At 38.4% G+C, this 19035-nt stretch overlaps 1 protein-coding gene across 2 annotated transcripts in view; it reads left to right on the forward strand.

Annotated features, from left to right (window-relative positions):
* LOC150078571 (phytanoyl-CoA dioxygenase, peroxisomal-like) overlaps positions 1-19035 on the forward strand; it is a 133843-nt gene that overhangs the window by 61704 nt on the left and 53104 nt on the right. For both annotated transcript variants that reach the window (XM_090385536.1, XM_090385537.1), the window contains exons 5-6: positions 5903-5984; positions 16673-16854. In XM_090385536.1, the coding sequence (XP_090241662.1) occupies positions 5903-5984; positions 16673-16854 (264 nt within the window). The remainder of the gene's footprint in view (positions 1-5902; positions 5985-16672; positions 16855-19035) is intronic.

Genomic DNA, 19035 nt, shown 5'->3' on the forward strand with positions numbered 1-19035 from the left:
TGATGCGGCACCCAGAGAGAACAAAGTTTCTTCACGTGCAAATGATCTCGCAGAATCGAACGAATTGCTGGTGCATTTAGGCCCAAAGTATCCTCTATCTGTTGGTAGGTCACTCGCCTGTTTTCGTCAAGCATTTTCCTCACAGCAGTAACGTTTTCCTCCGTAACTGACGTTCGTGGCCTTCCCGGCCTCTCAGAATCCTCCAGAGTGAAATTTCCCCTTTGGAATTCTCTATACCATCTGAATATCGTGGTACGATGTGGACAATCATCATCTAGTACAAGAGTCATTTCTTCTAAGCACTGGTCTATGGTTAAACCACGCACGAAATTATACCGCAAAACTGTCCTTATCTCATTTCGTGACATTCATTAGTATTAGTATTATTAGTATTAGTAACGGCCGTATGGTGCAAGAAAGCCTATGGCTTATGCTGCACCAGCCAAAAAAAAAAAAAAAAAAAAAATCCGAACAAAACAAGGATAAAAACAAAAATTAAATAAATAAATAAATAATAATAATTAATAAATAAATAGAAATAATAAAATGAAATAAAAAAAAAATAAAAAGGAAATTAATCCTATCATCCTATGCGCTTCCCTTAGCCGAAAGTACTATCCAGATGACCTTTGAATTGCCCCAAACTGTCGGCCTCTACCACCCATGAAGGCAACTTATTCCAGTAATTTATAACTCGCTGGCTAAAATAAAACTTCCTGCAGTCCAATCTAAACATTTCCCCCCGTAACTTGAATTTATGTCTCCTAGTTCTAGCATCATTTATAATCTTGAAAATTTTGTCCTCATTCATTTTACTGATGGCTCTCAGAGCCTTAAACACCTCAATCAAATCTCCTCTAAGGTGTCTAGTTTCCAAACTCTGCAACCCACATATTCGAAGTCTTTCTTCATAAGGACGCCCTTTTGCCGATCTCACCAGGCGAGTTACCCTTCTTTGCACCCTTTCAAGAAGCTCGATGTCTTTCTTTAGGTGCGGTCTCCATACTTGAACACAGTATTCCAAGTGTGGTCTAACATAAGCCTTATATAATGGGATTATCACGTCCCTATCTCTACTTGCAAAAGTTCGATAGATCATTGATAGGACACCATGGGCCTTCCTTGCAACCTGTTTACAATGCTCAGAGAATTTCATGTCTGACCGTATCGTAACACCCAAGTCCCTTTCCTCCAGTACTGGGTTTAGTTGAACTCCACCAAGTGAATAAGTTATTTTGGGATTACTGTTTCCCAGGTGTAATACCTTACACTTTGTTGGATTAAAGCACAGCTGCCATTTTTCTGACCATTCTTGAAGTCTATCTAGGTCTCTCTGAAGAAGCTCAGCTTGACAGTGATCATTAACTACTCTACCAATTTTAACATCATCTGCAAATTTAGACATCACGCCCTCTATCCCTTCATCAATGTCGTTTATGAAAATTAAAAACAACAGTGGTCCTAATACTGATCCTTGGGGAACCCCACTTCTTACATCAACCCAATCTGAGGAATAGCCATTTATCACAACCTTCTGCCTCCTGCCCTGAAGCCATCCTTCTATCCATCTAAGGATTTTCCCAGTGATTCCAACCTGTTCCAGCTTATAAAGCAACCGCTCATGTGGGACTGAGTCAAAAGCTTTGCTGAAATCTAAATAAACAATGTCGAAATTATTCCCTAAATCCAGCTCGTGAGTGACCCTTTCGAAATAGCGGACCAGATTTGTTAAACATGATTTTCCCTTTACAAAACCATGCTGAGTATCCTTGAGAATTTCAATTCGATCCAAATGATCCTGAATTCCACCCTTGATCATTGCCTCCATGATTTTCCCTACTACTGAAGTCAGACTGACAGGTCGATAATTTCCCACTTCACTTTTAGAGCCACCCTTGTGTATGGGAGATACATTTGCACTTTTCCAATCCAAGGGAATCTCCCCAGAGTCTAGTGATGCTCGCATAACCAGCCTCAGTGGTTCAATGCACTCGCTTGCCGCCTCTCTCAAGATTATAGGGTATATTCCATCAACTCCAGGAGCCTTACTGGTCTGTAGGCTTGAAAGTTTTTCATTAAATAATCTTGCGAAATTTCAATATCATTAATTACATATTTTTTAACTTCGCTCCCACAATTTCCCATTGCCACAAAAGGCTTTTCATTTGTAAATATCGATGCAAAATAACTGTTGAGTTCATCTGCAACGGCAGCTGGTGTATTTATTACTATCCCCTTTCCCTTACGTAAAGGTCCGATCTGGTTTGTCCTGCTCTTCTTGGCATTTATATATGTGAAGAATTCTTTATCCCCCCTCTTTGCTCTGTTTGCTAGTGATTTCTCATAAACTGCCTTTGCCTGTCGAACCTTTTCTGTGGCTCTATTACACATCACCTTGTAGCTGTTATAGGCTTCAGTACTTTTTATTGCTCTGTAACTTTTCCATGCCACCTTTTTCTGCTCAAGTAATGTGGCAACTTCACTATTCATCCAACTTGGAACCCTTCTCGTGGAGTATGTTTTTTAATGGTATATACGCATTCAAGGCATCTGTGATTAATGTTTTAAAAGCGTACCACAGTTCAATTGTATTCATTCTCTGCGCGATATCTACCCAGTTAATAGAGGCCATGTAGTACCTTAAGGCATCGTAATTTCCTTTTCTGAAATTAAAACCCGTTCCTTTGCCTTTTACTTCTGCTACCTCTCTCGTCATCATCCACCGTAGAACTCCATGATCACTTCCTGCTACTGGTTCCTCTACTGTCAGCCCAGTTATGTCGTCTGATTCATGTGTGATAATGAGGTCTAGAATATTCTTTTCTCTAGTACTTTCCCTGACATGTTGATACAAATAACAGTCATCTAGTTGATTTAAAAATTTTGTTCCCCATGTCGAGTTTCCTTCCCATTTACTCCAATCAATTAGAGGCAAATTGAAATCATCCATAATAAGGCATTGACGTTTACTTGCCCATTCCATTTGCATGTAGAGGCTTTTGTCATAGTCTTCACAATCACCTGGTCTGTAGATTACTCCTACTCGCATTATACCTTTGTTTCCAACTATCTCACACCATACAGACTCTATACTAGCATGTGAAATGTCTGAATCCGGGAAAGCTATCGTCGCACTCAGGCTGCTTCTGATAAGAAGCATTACCCCACCACCCCTTCTATCTACTCTATCCTTCCTAAATACATTATACAAGCCGTACTGAAACTCATCATCCCCAATTTCCGGGTGGCACCACGTCTCTGTAAGCCCTATTATGTCCGCGTTACTTGTTTTAACCAGCAGTTCGAATTCGCTCATTTTATTGACGACACTTCTAACGTTACTGTATAAACAATTAAGATTTACTGTTCTTGTATATTTAACAACCCTAACACAACCCTTGAAGTTTTTTAGGCTCTCTTCCCTGATATTAGCTACCCGCTCACGTGAAACGTCTTTGGCCCCAGAACATCTAGATAATACGTCCAGTTGGGGTAACAGATAAGAACTCTTAAGGTATGTGCAAGAGTTACATTGACCAATATTATCAGATAAACGCGTGTCAGTATTACCCACATCCCCCCTAACTAGCAGTTTCCCTAGCCTTTAAGGTATCCTCAATAATACCAGCAAAAACTTTTGCACCACCTTTGTTTAAGTGTATCCCGTCTCTACAAAACAAATTCCTTCTACCTACAAGTGTGGGCCATGCTGATAGAAATTTACCCCCTAAAGCCTTGCAGATTTATACAGGAATTTTTCCAGCAGGGATAAGGAGGTGATTATTCCATTGTATAAGGCAATGGTCAGGCCACACCTAGAGTACTGTATACAGGTCTGGAGGCCTCATTTCAAGAAGGATGTAGAGCTGCTGGAACGAGTACAGAGAAGGGCAACAAGATTAGTGAATGGAACAAAGGGGTGCTCTTACGAAGAAAGGCTTAAGTTTTGCAAATTACAATGTCTGGAGACTAGGCATCAGCGAGGTGATCTGATAGAGGTGTATAAAGCCTTGAATGGTTTAAGCATGCTCAATGCTGATTGGATTCTTCCTCTAGCTCAGAAAAATCACCTGAGAGGGCATAAATTCAAATTGAGGAAAGACAGATGTAGGATAGACGTGCGGAAATTTGCCTTTAGCCAGCGGGTGGTTGGTTGGTGGAACAGACTGCCATCCCTTGTGGTGGAGGTTGATAGCCTAAATAAGTTTAAGGCTCAACTGGACAGGTACTTTGAACGAACAGAGGGGTGAAGTGGAAGTGGGTTTTTTTTTTTTTTTTTTTGGCTGATGCTGCATAAGCTTGCTTTCTTGCATCAAATGCCTCTACTAATGCTAAAGATTCCTTCAAGTCTTGAGTTAATCCACAAGGCTCTTAACATATAATCCCTCCTATCGTGTCTGGGCAGAATTGCCGACACATAGACATTATGGCCTAGCTCGCGACATTTCCTCAGCATGGTCCTGTATTTTTCCAACAAATCGTCAGATCGTGTACGTTTAATATAGTTTGTCCCCACATGAATAATAATATTTTCTTTACCCCCTTTAAAATCTGACAGTCTGTTGGTGACATCATCAATAGTTGCTCCCGGCAGACATACCCTGGTTCTGCTCCACCTATCTTTATTACAAAAAATATTCCCCGTTTCCCTGACAATGGAGTCTCCTAATAAAACAATGTCCTTTTTAACCAGAGTAGTTTGCACTTGGTTTTTCTGTTTTGAGGCTCGAATCGGGTGTGCATCGCTTGGTAGATTGCTGGAGTTTTGAGTCCCTGACGAGCTCCCAGAAGCATTATTTTCGAGGGCAAGCACTCGTTTTTTCAGGGACTCAAATTGTTCCATCAGTGCACCAAATTGTAATTTAAGATTGGTGCACTCCTTACATCGATCACAAAGAAAAGAATCCCCAGGTGAGGTAGGATTAGTCACCAGGTCGACCCTGGAAAACATACCACAGGTTCCACAACGGATTAAATCATGACTCACCCGTAAATCACCATCTGCTATTTCCGTGTGAGTCACGATACCCTGTGACGTGTTTAAGGCAGATCTCGTAACTACCATTATAAAATTAAATAAATATCAATGAAAGTAACTTTAAAAAATTATATCTATAATATTATTAAAATCAAACAGTTACAGGAAAACCTATAACAAAATAATCCAACAATATCTAAATAAATCAAATATTTAAAAGCACTATCCGAAAGTAAACCACTTAACTGAGGAGCCCTGTCTAAGCGCGTCCGCTCACCTCGAATGCCAACGTACTACTGAGTATTAGTAGTGAGAGTGTAAAGTGCATGCCATCGCAAGCACTTTACACTCTCACTACTAATGAATAACTGAGCCCATCGACTTGGCGCGGCAGCTACTATGCACGTATGAACATGTCTCAACATGCAGCAACAAGCAGCTTCCTGTGATTCATTGTTGCGTCATATTGCAAAACTTTCCTAGTACCCTTTGTATGTTTCTTGATAATTGAATGTAATTGAAATGTAACAATGCCTATGTTACATAAGTTGTTTTTCCTCCCGTATAAGCAAAGAATTTGATGTGAACATGTTGCATTTTTTAGTTCTTCTGAACTTCAACTGATTTATTTTGGTGCTCTGCTGATTTTTCATTATCACTGCAGCCATTTGTTGGTCATTGTGAGAAAAACAGTGATAGAAAAAAAGACATCACATTACACAGTTACTGCATACAGCAAAGGTTTAGGTGTTACTAAGAATATGATTTGCAGCTTTTTTGAAATTCCATGTGATAATAAAATGATGACTCCTGCAGCTAATATATTATTTAAACCTTTACCAAATAATCAAATCCCAAATCCTGTTTACAGATTTGAGGTTATTACTTTACTTTTTATTACTTTTTTTTTTTATAACTTTTCAGATTTTGGATTATGTGGAGTGCATATGTGGTCCAAATATAATGGCAATGCATACAATGTTAATCAACAAACCCCCTGATTCTGGTAAGTACAACATTTCAGACATACAAGAAAAGTATATTTCTTATTTTGGAAATTGTTCTTATAAATCTTTCTATTACCTATGTTCAGTAAGTTAATCAGCTGCAAGTTGTTCTCTGAGTGCCTGTTCATAATTTAGTATTAGTATTATTACTGGCAAATGATGCAAGAAAGCAAACTTATCTGGCATTGGCCAAAAAAAAAAAAAAAAACCCCACACCCTAACACTTACCATAAAATATCACCTGTCTTTCCCCCTCTAACAGTATGTTTGGAATTTATTCAAACTTCCAGACTCTATAACACATGGTGGAACTTTGTTTCAACAATCAACTACTTGCTGAGTGAAGGCAAATTTCTCACATTTATTCTGTAATAATCCATTAGCAATTCCATTAGCATTCCATTAGTATGGAATGCTAATGGAATCCTTCCTCTTGCTCGGCCTACACACGAGGGGGCATAAATAATCCTACTGAGGAAGGATTATTTGAGCTTACTCAAGACTTTAATCAAATCTTTTCATAGGTACCTGAAAAGATCTAATTAAGGTCTTGAGTTCTCTTGAGTTCTTGAATTCTCCAGTTGCTGCAATGTGCAAAAATTAAGTCTTTCCTGGTAAGAACACCCTTTTGTGGTAGTAGTGGTGGTAATAGTGGCATGTGATGCAAGAAAGCAAGCATATGAGCTTATGCAGCATCAGCCAAAAAAAAAAAAAAATTTACACAACCATTCCCTCTAAATGTTTGTTCAGTTCCTCCTTAAATTTCTTTAATCTATCAACTTCCACAACGACAGATGGAAGTTTGTTCCAGCAATTAACCACCCACTGGCTAAAGGCAAATTTCCACACATCTATTCTACATCTGTCTTTCCTCAATTTGAATTTATGCCCCCTTAGGTTCGTAATCTGAACAAGTGAAGAATCCCATCAGAATTCAGCGTGCTCAACCCATTCAAGGCCTTATACACCTCAATCAGATCACCTCGCCGGTGCCTAGTCTCCAGCCACTACAATTTGCAGAACTTACGCCTCTCTTGGTAAGAGGATCCCTTTATTTCCCTCACCAATCTTGTTGCCCGTCTCTGTATGCGCTCAAGCAAATCTATCCTTCCTAAAATGAGGCCTCCAGACCTGTACGCAGTACTCAAGGCGTGGCCTGACCATTGCCTTATACAGAGGGACAATCACCTCCTTTTCCCTGCTAGAAAAATTCCTGTATATCATTGACAAAACCCCATGACCTGCCCTGGCAGCCTGTCTGCATTGCTCAGAAAACTTCATATCTGACTGCACAATTACTCCCAGGTTTTTTCATTTTCTACCACCTTAAGTGTAGTACCACACAGTTGGTATGTTTTTCTGGGATTACTTCTACCCGTATGCAGTACTTTGCATTTGTCAAGGTTAAACTTCAGTTGCCACTTCTCAGCCCATCTGCCCAAATTTTCTAGATCCTGTTGCAGTAGCACACTGCCATTACTGTCATTAACAACCCTGCCAACCTTTGTATCATCTGCAAACTTTGACACTAAGCCTGATATACCTTCATCAATATCATTGATATATATACGAAACAACAGTGGACCCAACACCGAACCCTGTGTGATTCCACTAATAACATTAGTTCAAGAAGAGCAGCACCCATTGATTACCACCCTCTGTCTTCTCCCACTCAACCATCCTTTTATCCATTGTAGCAAATTACCCTTAATACCATTCTGCTCCAATTTGTATAGTAGTTTTCCATGCGCAACAGTGTCAAAAGCTTTCCTGAAATCAAAGTATATGATATCAAAATTATTTTTTGCATCCAGTTCCTTTGTAACCACATCATAATATCCAATCAGATTTGTCAGAGAAGACTTTCCCTTAACAAACCCATGCTGTGTTTGAATTATTGCTGCAGTCTTGTCTAGATGATCCTGCAGTGCATCATTTTACCCCTCATTAAAGTTGTTGATGTTTTCTTTGCCGTTTGCATCATATCCCCATCCTTCCACAAATGAGGCTTCCAGACCAATACATAATACTCAAGGTGTGGTCTAACTACTGACTTATTCAGTGGGATAAACACCTTATTCCTACTGACAATTCCTGTATATTAATCACATTAGCATTAGTAAAGGCACATGATCCAAGAAAGCAAGCTTATATAGCATCAGCCAAAAAAAAAAAAAAAAAAAATGAATCTTCTAATTTCACCCATCCACCCGTGCCAAATGTTTATCTAGTTCTGCCTTGAATCTATTTAAGCTATCAACTTCTATAACAACAGATAGAAGTTTGCTCCAGCAATCAACCACACGCTGGCTGAAGGCAAACTTCCGCACATCTATCCTACAACTGTCTTTCCTAAATTTGAATTTATGCCCTGTCAAACAAATATTCTGAGCAAGAGGAAGAATGCCATCAGCATTGAGCATGCTCAAACCATTCAAGGCTTTATACACCTCAATCAGATCACCTCGTAGGTGCCAGTCTCCAAGATATTGCAAAACTAAAGCCTTTCTTCATAAGAGCAATCCTTTATTCCATTCACTACTCTTGTTGCCCTTCTCTGCACTCGCTCCAGCAGCTCTACATCCTTCCTAAAATAAGGCCTCCCGACCTGTATACAGTACTCAAGGTGTGGCCTGACCATTGCCTTCTACAAAGGGATAATGACCTCCTTATTCCTGCTACAAAAATTCCTGTATATAATTGACAAGACACCATGAGCTACTCTTGCAGACCGTCTGCACTGCTCAGAAAACTTCATATCTGCCTGCACAATTACCCCCAGGTCCTTTTCATTCTCTACCACTGTCAGTGTAGTACCACAGAGTTGATACATTAATCTGGGGTTACTGTTTCCCATATTCAGTACTTTACATTTGTCAATGTTAAAACTGCAGTTACCACCTCTCAGCCCATCTGCTGAACTTTTCTAGATCCTGTTGCAGCAGCTTACTGTCATTAGCGTCATTAACAACCCTGCCAACCTTCATATCGTCTGCAAACACATTAAGCCTGATATACCATCATCAATATCATTTATAAATACAGGAAACAACAATGAACCCAACACTGAAACCTCAGGGACTCCACTAATAACATTAGTCCACGAAGAGCAGTGTCCATTGATTACCACTCTCTATCTTCTTCCGCTCAACCATTCCTTTATGCATAGCAGCAATTTGCCTCCAATGCCACACTGCTCCAATTTGTACAATAGTATCAAAAGCTTTCCTGAAATCCAAGTATATGATATCAAAATTAATTTTTGCATCCAGTTCCTTTGTGACCACATCATAGCATCCAATCAATATTGATCAGACAAGGCTTCCCCTTAACAAAACCATGCTGTGTCCGAGCTATAACTGAAATCTTGTCCAGATGATCCAGCAATGCTTCTTTAACCAGTGCCTCCTGGAACAGAAGTTAAATTAGCAGGTCTGTAATTACTTGTGTCACCCTTTGCTCCTCCTTTGTGAACTGGGGTCACATTTGCACATCTCCAGTCCATGATGAGGACTTCCCCTAGTCCAAGGAAGCTCTCATTTTTTTTTATTGACTTGGCTGCAGAAATTTGACATACTTGGTAGACATTTTTACAAGAATTAATGAACTCCCATGTCAAGGAAAGATATTCACGGCAAGGGAATTGCATCTTTTCAATGTAAACTTGAATTTTGGACGTTGTGTGTAGAAAAAAGGCAGTATGAATGCTTTTCAACTCTGAATGAGTTTTTGATAGAGAGAGAATCTAGCCTGGAAGAAACTATTTATGTTAGCATCATTCAACATTTAAATGGCTTCAGAAATACTTCCCATCTTCTACCGATGAAGCTACATTGGTCCGAAATCCGTTTTATGTGTCAGAGTAACCGGATGGCATGTCTGTGCAAAATTATGAGTGTTTGATAGATATTACATCTAATACTAGCTTGAAACAGAAATTCAGTGAGCTTCCTCTTGTTAAATTTGCAGTGCTCATACTTCTCCCATTTCTTGCAACTTTTCTGCATGAAGCTAGATTTTTAAGTTATGCGGCAACCAAATCTAAATATTATTACAGACTGTATGTTACACCCAACATGAAAATTCAGTTGTCTACAATCACACCCAACTTTAAAAGACTTTGTGAGACGAAGAAACGACACCATTATTCACACTAGTAGCCTATGAGGTACGATTGATTATATAACTCACAGTCACAGTTGAATATTCGGTTATTTTTGTATAAGTCTGAAAAAGGTAGATTGAAACATATAATAAATTAGTTCTGATATGTAAATTTTTAATTTTGGATTACTATCATCTGGAAACCTCATATTTGAGTGAGCTAGGATGTGAGAATCCATGGTTATTTTTCAAAGCCAAAAAGGGTCTGCAACCAAAAAAGTTTGGGAAACACTCATCTAAACACAATAAAGCACAAAACACAGGGCACCTCCATAGTCAGGTGGGAAGGAGCAGCAGTGCGAAGCACACGCTTCTTGATTAGACCAGGGTTCGAGCCCGTCACCACCAAACAGAGGATGCGGAAAGGTCAGGGAATGACCACCACATATCCCGGAGCAATATGACCTTAGTTGCTAATGCTCCTAAAAACCAAATAACAAAATAACAAAAACAAATAACAGCACAAAACACCTGTTTATCTACAGTCATTCTGAATTAGTGCATATAGAATTGAGGTGTTTTGTTATTTTGTCTCCTTTTTAAAATGAGTGATTTTACACTCATTAAAGCAAATTTGAGAAGCAAATTTGCATAAAATTTTGTTTCAAATTAGAAACAGTATTAAAATCAGTTTCAGAGAAGATGTTATGTGCCATTCAAATTCTTCAGTGGTTTGCAGATTTCAAATGAGGGCCACTTGTTCATTAAAGATGATCCTTTCCCCTGGCAGCTCTTCAGCTTCAAAAACTGTGATTAACTCATGCTCTGATTAGAAGTACTTGACATTTTAACTGTCTGCTCTGCAAAATTGCTAGTGAAATTCATATTTCTTATGGGATATGTCAATCAAATTTAACACTATTTGGGAATACAGTGCACTTCAGCCAGGTTTATATTTGCATCCTCACTAATGATCAAAGGAGACCGTGAGTTCTGGCATATGAGGAACTTTGTCAGTGTGCTGCTGCTAGTTCAACTTTGCTTTTAGCCATCATTACTGGTGAAAATTTGGATGTATGGCTATGACTTAGAAACAAAGGCCCAATCTTCTCAGTGAAAGATTCCATCTTCTCCAAGGCCCAAGAAAAAAGCAGGACTATCTCAATCAAATGTACAGATTGGACTTGTATTTTTTGACTCAGTGGGCATTGTCATTACCAGTTTGTCCCATACAGTTAAAAACAAACCACAAATACTACAAAACATTTTAATGACAATTGCACAATGCTATTCTGAGAAAAGAGCTGCAGTCTTCTCTCCTGCACCTGCATACCCAGTGCTCATTCAAGAAATTCCTGTAAAATACCCCATCCACCGTGACCTTACTGGAATTAGCTCTATGATTCCCCACCCCAATGCTTAAAGCCTCCTCAAAAGGTCACATGTTTGCAACTATTTTTGGGGAAATTATTCAGAATGCAGGAACTACTTGCAATTAGAAAAAGAAGCCTATCAGGAATTCTTCAAGAAGTTATGGTTCAAGTTGGGAAAACAGTGTTTTCTCAACTCGAATAACCAACCTCCACTACTTTGATGGAGGTTGGTACAAATAGTCAATGTGCTTTGTCATATCCCAAATATTAGTTCAGTCCCTGAACTTTCTAAAAGAACCTCATATATTTATATTGTGTGTGCGCGCACACACACGCACACACACCAGGACTTGTAAACCATGTGTACTGAGTGCAGCATGCTCTCATGATGGTTAGTGGTATAATTTGCTGTAGAGTATCTTTCTTTTATATTTGTCTAGGAAAGCTCTGTAATACCATATGCCTGCACTGTAGGTTATGACTGGGAAAAAGATTGCCTTGTAGATAAGTGCAAGTGTTCCCCTCTTCAGTCCCAGTAGGTGTGGCTAATTCTGTCATTTCTGTGTAGTTTATCACCTTCTTAGCAGTATGCACAAGATGTGGATAAAAAAGTGCCTCTGTAGCCATGTGGGAAGGAGCAGCATTGCGTAGCACATGCTTCTTGATTAGACCGGGGTTCGAGCCCATCACCACCAAATATGGAGGATGCGGAAAGGTCAGGGAATGACCACCACATATCCCGGAGCAATATGGCCTTAGTTGCTAATGCTCCTAAAAACCAAAACAACAAAACAAACAAACAAACATGTGGATAAAATGTTAGTTTTGAGTCAAACACAACTCCCAAATATTTAAGTTCTATCACCAGGGCTATTGTTTTACCAGAAATTTTTATCTGTGGTTGTTGTTGTTATTTGGTTTTTAGGAGCATTAGCAACTAAGGCCATATTGCCCCGTGAATATGCGGTGGTCATTCCTGACCTTTCCGCATTCTCCGTATTTGGTGGTGACGGGCTCGAACCCCGGTCTAATCAAGAAGCGTGTGCTACGCACTGCTGCTCCTTCCCACCTGGCTACGGAGGCGCTCTTATCTGTGGTTGCCTACGGAGCTGTCCTTTAATTAACGTAGACTTAGTTTTAGTTTCAGAAATTATGAAATTATTAGCTTATGGGTTTTTGCTGCCCTGCAAGATGTTAAGAGCATGGTTTGCCTGATGTTCTAGACTGGCTCTGCTGTTTGCCTTGACAAGCAACACAAGGTTGTCTGTAAAGGCAGCCCTCTCTACCAGGCCAATATCTACCCTGTGTGGCCTTCCGCCCTGGCAGTTGTGTTTATAATTACCCCTGGGTTCCTTTTCTTCTTATACTTTTTATTCTGATTGCTTGAAATTGTTTTGTTTGTTGTTTGTTTGCTATTTGGTTTTTAGGAGCATTAGCAACTAAGGCCATATTGCTCCGGGGATATGCAGTGGTCATTCCCTGACCTTTCTGCATCCTCCGTATTTGGTGGTTATGGGCTCGAATCCCAGTCTAATCAAGAAGCGTGTGCTACGCACTGCTGCTCCTGCCCATCTGGCTACAGAGGCACCAATTGTTTCAACTCAAGGGATGCATCATTACTGGGCCTTATGACAACTACCTTTTTTCACTTGGATTTTTATTAATGTCGGCATGTCAGCTGCTTGTGCACAACATGAAGGTTGAGTATAACCATCTCTAACTTACACCAAATGTTGATAATTTTGTGTGAGCAGCAGATGTAATCATGTTTGTTGTGCAACAAATTTCTGAAGTTCTTACCTGATGATTATAACCTTTGCAATTGGGATTACATCAGGAATATCATTTCCCTCCTGGGAAATGGTTGTGGACATGTGTATGTGTAAAGGGCGAATCCTAGAATGTCAGTTCAACTCTGCCTTGGCCCCGGGTGCCAAGTGTTCTGTGGCCAAGCGATTATAGTGCATTTCATAAAGTGATCTTTTCAAAGAGCCTTTGCTGTATAGAGATTCTTTTTTTTTTTTTTTTTGTTCTGATTACTGTTTTCCTCATTTTCTACTCGAGTAGCTCTTTGACATTACAGGAAGTTGTTGTTATTTGGTTTTTAGGAGCATTAGCAACTAAGGCCATGTTGCTCTGGGGATATGCGGTGGTCATTCCCTGACCTTTCCACATCCTCTGTATTTGGTGGTCACGAGCTCGGACCCCGGTCTAATCAAGAAGAGTGTGCTATGCACTGCTGCTCGTGCCCACCTGGCTATGGAGGCACCCTGACTACAGGAAGTAGGCAAAGGCCCAGAAAGGAAAGATACCTTTCCTTTCTGGGCCATACCAATCAGCTTTCTGTTTCTTTTTCATATCTCTCACTAACACAACTAACAGCCATTTGGTCACCTCATGGCACTGCTCCTGCCTCCCCGTGGCAGGAACGGTAATTTGGGTGGTAAAGACAAACCCCCAGGGCCAAAAGGAGCCATCATGGATAAAAATTCTTATCCACTCTTAGAGCTTACGAGCTCAAGACCTGAAACTTACATTGACTATGACACCAGTCATGACTTAGGTAATGACAGTCCAAAGAGACAGAAGACCAATCAGATGGAGCAACCCTGCCCATCATTTTTAATTTTTCACTCGCTCATTGGTCAGCCTCTGAGCAAATTGTCTCCCATTATACAAAAACACCTGGAAGGTATCGCTGTATCTCCTAAGACTGTTAAAAGACTCCAATCAGGAGACTTATTAGTGGAAACTACGAACCACAGGCATTCGGAGAAGCTTTTACAGCTTACAAACTTTGCTGGCATTCCAGTAAAAATATCCCCTCATGCAACCTAAATTTATCTAAAGATGTCATATTCAGTTGGGACCTTTTAAATGTCACAGAGGAGGAAATAACCCAAGAACTGTAGGAGCAAAATGTAATTCAAGCAAAACGTATAATGACTAAAAAAGATAATCAACTTATACCAACCAGAAATATTCTCACCTTCAATACACCCAACTTACCCTCCTCTGTAAAAGCAGGTTATTTACTTTGATGCAGTTGTCCCTACGTTTCCAATCCTTTACGATGCTATAAATGCCAAAAATATGGCCACTCACAAATTGCATGCAGAGGAGTTCCTGTCTGCCCTAACTGTAAGTCCTCAGATCATATACAAAGTGACTGTATAACTACAAAAATGACCTGCCCAAATTGCAAAGGTGATCATCCTGCATATTCCAAGACATGTGAAAATGGAAAACTGAGAAAAAAATAGTAAAACACAAGGTTGAGAACAAAGTAAGTTACCAAGAAGCGAGTTGTACCTCCTATAAACAAAAATGTAACCTATGCCATGCCGTAAAAAAAAGTATCAAACAGTCTCCACTTAAACCGATGTCACAGTTCCTTCTCACCAATAAATCAATTTCTGATTGGGCTAGAAATATCCTCTCTGAACAACGACCAAGTATACTTAAGCAACAACCCAAATCTTAGATCAGGCAAATAATACTCCTCTGACAATACCAGCGGCATCTCCTCCTTCAAAGAGTTCTACCACATCCCATATTACAAACTCAAATGCAATGAAAAATATCCAGGACACAACCATGGACACCGATGGCACATCAATACAGGAAGATCCTGTTTTAGAAATCTATGCTGAAGAAGAAATGGACATTGGCTGGCCAGTTTTCTCCAAAAAAAGATAAACAAAAATTGGAATGTAATAAGCCAGTCACCTTTAAAAAGCCTACGGAGCTGTCCTTTAATTAACGTAGACTTAGTTTCAGTGTGGGTTACCCACAAACCTCCTTTACAAAACAAACATTGTGTAACTAGTGTACATGATATAAATCTGAGGCCACTTCAGGTAATAGAGGATATCTTCAGGTTTTTATTCATCCACTGGAAATGTGCTTTGTCAGCATTATTGCAAAACTGCGATCAAATTTATCAACTTTAGTGAATTTACCAATCACTTGAATGCACAGTGTGTACTTCTCCACTGGTGAAGTGTTGCTTATTCAAGGTAGTGCAATACCTTGGCCACTCATTGTGAAGATTGATTCACAATATGAGATACAATTAAAACGATGCCAATTATCAACTGGGACAGTTCACTATGAACAAAACATGGTGCAAAGGCACTGAGCCGTTCAGTAGAGAATCTTAAGCATCACCCCATTTGCTTCATTCAAAATAATTGCCTTAGTTTATAACATTTTTAAATATTACATATCTTTTTCACAATACTGTACTCTATTATATATTAGATTTAAAGTGTAAAGGGGTAAAAATGTAATTGTGAGACTATTCTCATGTATTTTGTAATGAAATTGTCTTAACTTCTACTGATATTATCAGCAATTGCATTTATGAAACCTTCATTACAAAACTGAGAGAGGGGGGGGGGGTTAGAAAAATGTTTTATTTTTAAAAAAAATATTTAAAAAATAATTGATTTAAAAAAAAAAAATTGTTTTGCTGACCAGTGTTATTAAAGAAATGATTTCAACAAATGATAGCATTTTTACTGCCATGGAAAATTAATGATTTAAAATTTTATTCCAAAAGCATGTAAGGGAAGGGAACAAATATACCAGAATGCAGTCTACTTGCATACACTGCTCTGCATTGAAGTAGAAAACTTTTCAGCCCAGCCTTTAGCACGTTTAAAAGTTATTAAAATGTTATGTCTCTTGGTTGTTTTGGATACCAGTGCCTTATGATTCCTGATAAGATGGAGTCTTGATAGATACATGAAGCTTTCATTGTTTTTTAAAATTTATTAAAATATATCAAATTTTAATATATTTTAATTGTATTCAATCATTTATCTTTTGGTATTTTATTTCAGAAATTCTTAAAACTCAAAAGCACATGTCACAAAAGAGATGCGGTCAACTCAGTAATCAATCTGTATTTTTGTATGAGTTAAAAAGAAATTTTATTTCAATGCAGAGCAGTGGTATGAGAATACAATAAAATTTTATTTAGTAGAGAAAAAGGAAGTGATAAACTCATACTTTGGTTTTTTTCCCCAAGAATGAGTAAATCAAAATGCTATACATTTGTATATAGAATGTTTTCTCTTGTTGCATAACGGCAATTTAATTCTTTACTTACATTTATGCATATAGTGTTCAGTTGCCACAGTCAAACGATATTCAAAATTTTGTATTAAATCTAATGTCAAACACCTTAACATAATTTTTTATAGGGGCATTAACATCACGACATCCACTTCACCAAGACCTACATTACTTTCCATTCCGACCAGCTGACAAAATTGTGTGCGCCTGGACAGCTATGGAAAATGTTACTAGACTTAATGGATGCCTTGTTGTTTTGCCTGGCACTCATAAAGGAAAGTTGCTTGAACATGATTATCCTGATTGGGAGGTACACAATATTTCATTGTTTTATGTATCCATTAATAGAATATATCAGTTATTAATTACTTCAGTTTTATTAAACTTCCTATATCATAAACATAGGTTATAAATAGAAGAACATAGGTTATACCAGTGGCGCGCAAACCCTCAATGTAAACCCCGAGGGAGAATGATAAGATTTTTGAGAATAAAAATGCATTTACAAGTTATGTAGTAGAAAATTTTGAGTACTGAGAAAGAAATAAAAAAAATTTGTTTCCTTTTTAATTTACACATTAAAATAATTGTTTAATATTTTTATTGAATACAGCAAAAACAACAAATCAAATTCTTATTCTTCAGTTAAGATTACAAAACAAAAAAATTAATGAGAAGGATGAGCCTGGATAACCGATAATATTTGGACCAAATTATTATCGGTTATCTCGATCGGTTATTATAATCCATTAGCAATTACAAATTAATATTTGGTCCAAATATGGACCAAATATTAATTTGAAATTGCTAATCTGATCTTCTGGATCAAGTCTGGAATGCTGTTTTGTTTTTATAGCTGTTAATTTTGAGAAACAAATCTCACATGAATATGTAGACCCGAAAGCTATCTTTGTATTGCCATTTTCGATAATTCTGTATACTCATCTCAAAGAGAAAGCCAAAATTCTTCACAAGTAGTGTTGAAACGAGCACGTAATGCTTCGTCAGATGACAGGTTGATAAGAACTTCCTTTTGCTCAATGGTAATTTCAGGACATGGAGAAATTTCAAAAGCAAAGGAATCACGAATCCAATACAACTTTTTTTTCTGGATATACATTAAATCATTTGGAATAATTCTTAATTAGCATTGTTAGGTGGGTGGCAATGACATCCCTAAATTGTAAAATATCAATATTATTGCTATTAACAAAATCAGAAAAACATGGGAAAATTTCAGTATTATTATATTCAAATTCAGTTTTCCAAAGGTTAAGTTTATTTTTGAAAGCTTCAGTATTAATATATTTGTTCCCTGTCCTTGAAGACTTAAATTTAAATCATTAGGCTTTTCAAATATATCAACAAGGTAGGTAAGTTTTCCAAGCCATTTTTTAATTGTAAACAATTGAGCAAGATTCTGATCTAGTAGTAGTAGTGGCATGTGATGCAAGAAAGCAAGTGTATGAGCTTATGCAGCATCAGTAAAAAAAAAAAAAATCACACCATTCCCTCCAAATGCCTGTCCAGTTCCTCCTGAAATTTATTTAACCTGTCAACTTCCACAACGACAGATGGAAGTTTGTTCCAGCAATTAACCATCCGCTGGCTAAAGGCAAATTTCCGCACATCTATTCTACCTCTGTCTTTTCTTAATTTGAGTTTATGTCCCCTTAGGTTCGTAATCTGAACAAGTGAAAGGATCCCATCAGAGTTCAGCGTGCTCAACCCATTCAAGGCCTTATACACCTCAATCAGATCACCGCGCAGGTGCCTAGTCTCCAGCCGCTGCAATTTGCAGAACTTAAGCCTCTCTTGGTAAGAGGATCCCTTCATTTCCCTCACCAATCTTGTTGCCCTTCTCTGTACACGCTCAAGTAAATCTACAACCTTCCTAAAATGAGGCCTCCAGACCTGTACGCAGTACTCAAGGCGTGGCCTAACCATTGCCTTATACAGAGGGACAATCACCTCCTTCTCCCTGCTAGCAAAATTCCTATATATCATTGACAAAACCCCATGACCTGCCCTGGCAGTCTGTCTGCATTGTTCAGAAAACTTCATATCTGACTGCACAATTACTCCCAGGTCTTTTTCATTTTCTACCACCTTAAGTGTACCACACAGGTGGTATGTTTCTCTGGGGTTACTTCTACCTATATGCTATTATGATAGGATATTACTAATACTTCCCTATGTATAATGCAATTATTAAAAGCTATATTTGGAGCAATTTCCTTTACTTTGCCTTTTAAACCTTTATTTTCTTCTGTTAATGCAGCCATCACTACAAATCGCAACATATACTGATATATCATGTTATATATCAGTATCAGTACATGTTGATATTTATTTGTATTATTTGTTTGAAAGAAAATAAGTTGAGATTCAGTATCGGGTACAGCGTTCTGACTGCTAGCAATACGGCCGTGATTGACGGGTGCTGACTCCGCCCAGTGTCACGTGATCTCCTTAACAGACAGAAACAGCT

The sequence above is a fragment of the Mastigoproctus giganteus genome, chromosome 11 (genome assembly GCF_048544385.1).
Source record: "Mastigoproctus giganteus isolate SK-2022 chromosome 11, ASM4854438v1, whole genome shotgun sequence".
Lineage (NCBI taxonomy): Eukaryota > Metazoa > Arthropoda > Arachnida > Uropygi > Thelyphonidae > Mastigoproctus > Mastigoproctus giganteus.